At 42.6% G+C, this 3204-nt stretch overlaps 1 protein-coding gene across 1 annotated transcript; it reads left to right on the top strand.

Moving 5' to 3' along the window:
- The first annotated feature begins 317 nt into the window (after positions 1-317).
- LOC105052269 (peroxidase 4) lies at positions 318-2602 on the top strand. The gene is made up of 4 exons (XM_010933028.2): positions 318-581; positions 679-870; positions 961-1126; positions 2020-2602. Exons 1-4 carry the CDS (start codon positions 372-374, stop codon positions 2409-2411), a joined length of 960 nt encoding a protein of 319 aa, XP_010931330.1. The 5' UTR covers positions 318-371; the 3' UTR covers positions 2412-2602.
- The last annotated feature ends 602 nt before the right edge of the window (positions 2603-3204 follow it).

Below are 3204 nucleotides of genomic sequence, written 5' to 3'. Positions count from 1 at the left end.
CTACCATTACTTTTCGTCCACCTATCAAAAGAGACCGCACCTCCACGAGAAACAAATGGGCTCGTTCCGAGCCGACGTTCCTTTTGACCACTCGACGGCCTCGTCAAGAAGCCTCACTGCAGTTGATGACCCTTTCAAAGCCCAGCCAACCCCATGTCCCTGTTGCTACGCCGTTCCAATTAATGCCCTCATGTGTTCCCCCATAATTCCATGCACAAGTCCTGATCATTAGGTAAGAACCTTCCGCCATGAAGCTACCAGGATCAAATCACACGCCACCCTCACACTTCTATATAATGAGCCTAGCATTTGGCATGGCCTCCTCAAGCCACACACGCTCCTCTGCTCCCCTCTCTACAAAAAAAAAAAAAATGGCTCCCTCCTCCATGACCTTTGCTTCTCTTGCACTTCTTCTACTCCTCCTTGGGAGCACCTCAGCGCATCTCACTCCTGACTTCTATGCGAAGTCATGCCCCAAACTCTTTAGCACCGTGAAGCCTGTGGTGCAGGCTGCGATCGCGAAGGAGAAGCGCATGGGTGCCTCTCTTCTTCGCCTCGTCTTCCATGACTGCTTTGTCCAGGTAGCTAACCTTTCTCACGTCACTCGTCTTGCTCGTATTGTTTGGTTTCCAGTAGCTTCTCTCCTATAACTTTTTATGAGCATTGCATTTGTTGTAGGGTTGCGATGCGTCGATACTGTTGGATGACACGCCCACTTTCAGGGGGGAGAAGACTGCAGCACCCAACAACAACTCTGTGAGGGGGTTTGATGTCATAGACAAGATAAAGGCCGCAGTTGAGAAGGTGTGCCCAGGAGTAGTGTCATGTGCCGACATCTTGGAGATCACGGCCAGAGATTCGGTGGTCATTGTGAGTATGGATCATGGGTCCACTATTATTAAAGTAAGGTCTTGCTCATTAAAATACCCTTTGGATTGACTAAAAGAACTTGTTCTGCAGCTTGGAGGGCCATTCTGGGAGGTGAAGTTGGGGAGGAGGGATTCAACGACAGCAAGCTTCTCCTTAGCCAACCAGAACATTCCTCCTCCTACCTCGAGCCTCAGCAATCTCATCAACAAATTTGCAGCTCAGGGTCTCTCTACCAAGGACATGGTTGCCCTCTCGGGTATGAGAACCAAGACATTTATCAGTCATGCAAACAACATAAAATAATGCACACATATCTCGTTATACATTTCAATCAAATTCGTGACTCTAATATTATATAAGTTGGTGAGGGATTAGATTTGTTACTTCCTGTTCTTTTAGCTATCTCCCAGATGTCCCCCTCTGATCAAGGACTGAGTGGGGCAAACACCTTGACTTAGAGGGACATGAAAAACTGTCTCTAACATGCACTTCATGGCCTACCAAGATTCCCTGTCGTATATAATTTTCCTCCATTCCTCTTTGTTTGTCTATATCGGTAAAAGCCAAAATATATGTCACCTATGTTACTTTTCCAATTACTTGTCAGAGTATGGCAATGGCGGCCTCTTGTCATTTAAAGCTATTTTGTAACCACAGATGCTCCTCCATGCACGAAGTCTAATTGGCTTGCCTGCAGACTGGCATATTCCGGACTGTGTCAAAAACTAGATCTCATCATCTATCCAAGTAATTATAAGTAACAGCACTGTGTGGGCTGCATGTCACCTAATAATATGGATGTGTGACCCGTAACTCAAAAGGAAACAAGAAAGGTGGCTGCCAGCTCTCACCATGCACATGTTCCACATTATAGAGTCAACATCAGAAGGTAGGACATCAATTCAAATGGATAGGAGCATGGTGTTGCTGTCCATGGTCGTAACCGCCTGTTTCCTTGAAGACAAATTATAGAAGCCGGAGATCACATCAAAAAAAAATAATAGAAGCACTAGTGGTCCTCTATTTTTTAATTCCATGGACCTACAAGATAAACCATACAACATGTCACATTAACTTGGTTGGGTGATTGGTAAAATAAATCTAAATCACATTTTAGTGTCACAAGAGTCCTAATTATATTTCTTACAGGTGCTCACACCATTGGCAAAGCACGGTGCATCAACTTTAGAAATCGGATATACAACGAAACCGACATCAATAGTGCCTTCGCCAAGAAAAGGCAAGCAAATTGCCCGAAAACCGCAGGCTCCGGCGACAACAACTTGGCACCCCTGGATGTCCAAACTCCGACTTACTTCGACAACGATTACTATCAGAATCTCATCCACAAGGAGGGTCTCCTACACTCTGATCAAGTTCTGTACAATGGTGGATCCACCGACTTCCAAGTTAAGACTTATAGCATAAGCCCTGGCTCGTTCTACCATGACTTCGTCGTTGGCATGATCAACATAGCGGATATTAACCCCCTCACAGGTTCAAAGGGTGAGATTAGGAAGAATTGCAGGAGGGTCAATTAAAGGGACAAGTGGCACTTTGAGGCTTGGTTGTACCACCTTTCTTAGAAAATGATAACAGGAAAGGTGTTCATGAAGTTATGAGATTAGCTCTATTTTTTTTTTTTTTAAATTTAAGAAATAATATTGTTGTCCCTTATATATTTGTGTTTACTTTCGCCTGTCGTGTAATAAGAGTTTCACTTTTTTGTTCAGATGGGTATTAAGTACATTAATTATTGAAGCATATGATGTTAATTGTTGAGTTACCAAGATTAATCAACATTGTTATTAGTCGATCTCGGTGTCTCGTCATTTGGACCAATAAGCTCGTGCATAAATACACTGTTACGGTAACTATAGTTGCACTAGAGTTGTTGGATTTGAATCTACTTCCTTTGAGGACTATTGAACAATACGTACTTGAACAGCTAAGATTCCAAGGAGGCCCGACTAGTTTGGTGAGCTTTCAAGGCAATAATATAGCTCCTGGGTTGTCAACAGCCTACTGGAAAATGACATGATGGACCTCTTCCAAAATTAAAATTTGCAAGCTTTTAATTAAAGTTAGAAGTACGTGATATTAAAAATGACCGAAAGGTTAAAATCAAAAACGAGTAACTTATTGATGAAACCATTCCGCGTAGAAGATGCCATGACGATGATACTAATTAAGTTTTCATGTTTCCTTAATAATTTGTTAACTTTTTTTCGGGTTTGACTTATGACGAGGTTTCTCAGTTCTACGATCAATCTATATCTACAAATGTTCATAATAAACACCTGGTCTAACTAGCTTCAGCCAGTTTTTGGACAT

Source organism: Elaeis guineensis, chromosome 10 (assembly GCF_000442705.2).
Source record: "Elaeis guineensis isolate ETL-2024a chromosome 10, EG11, whole genome shotgun sequence".
Lineage (NCBI taxonomy): Eukaryota > Viridiplantae > Streptophyta > Magnoliopsida > Arecales > Arecaceae > Elaeis > Elaeis guineensis.
The sequence above is the reverse complement of the archived record's forward strand: the minus strand, read 5'-3'. Positions and strand labels throughout refer to the sequence as shown.

Excerpts from the sequence above, each read along its gene's own strand:
- LOC105052269 (XM_010933028.2), top strand. The coding sequence starts at position 372 with ATGGCTCCCTCCTCCATGACCTTTGCTTCTCTTGCACTTCTTCTACTC. Across the intron at positions 582-678 it reads TCCATGACTGCTTTGTCCAG|GGTTGCGATGCGTCGATACT; the intron begins GTAGCTAACCTT and ends CATTTGTTGTAG. Across the intron at positions 871-960 it reads CCAGAGATTCGGTGGTCATT|CTTGGAGGGCCATTCTGGGA; the intron begins GTGAGTATGGAT and ends CTTGTTCTGCAG.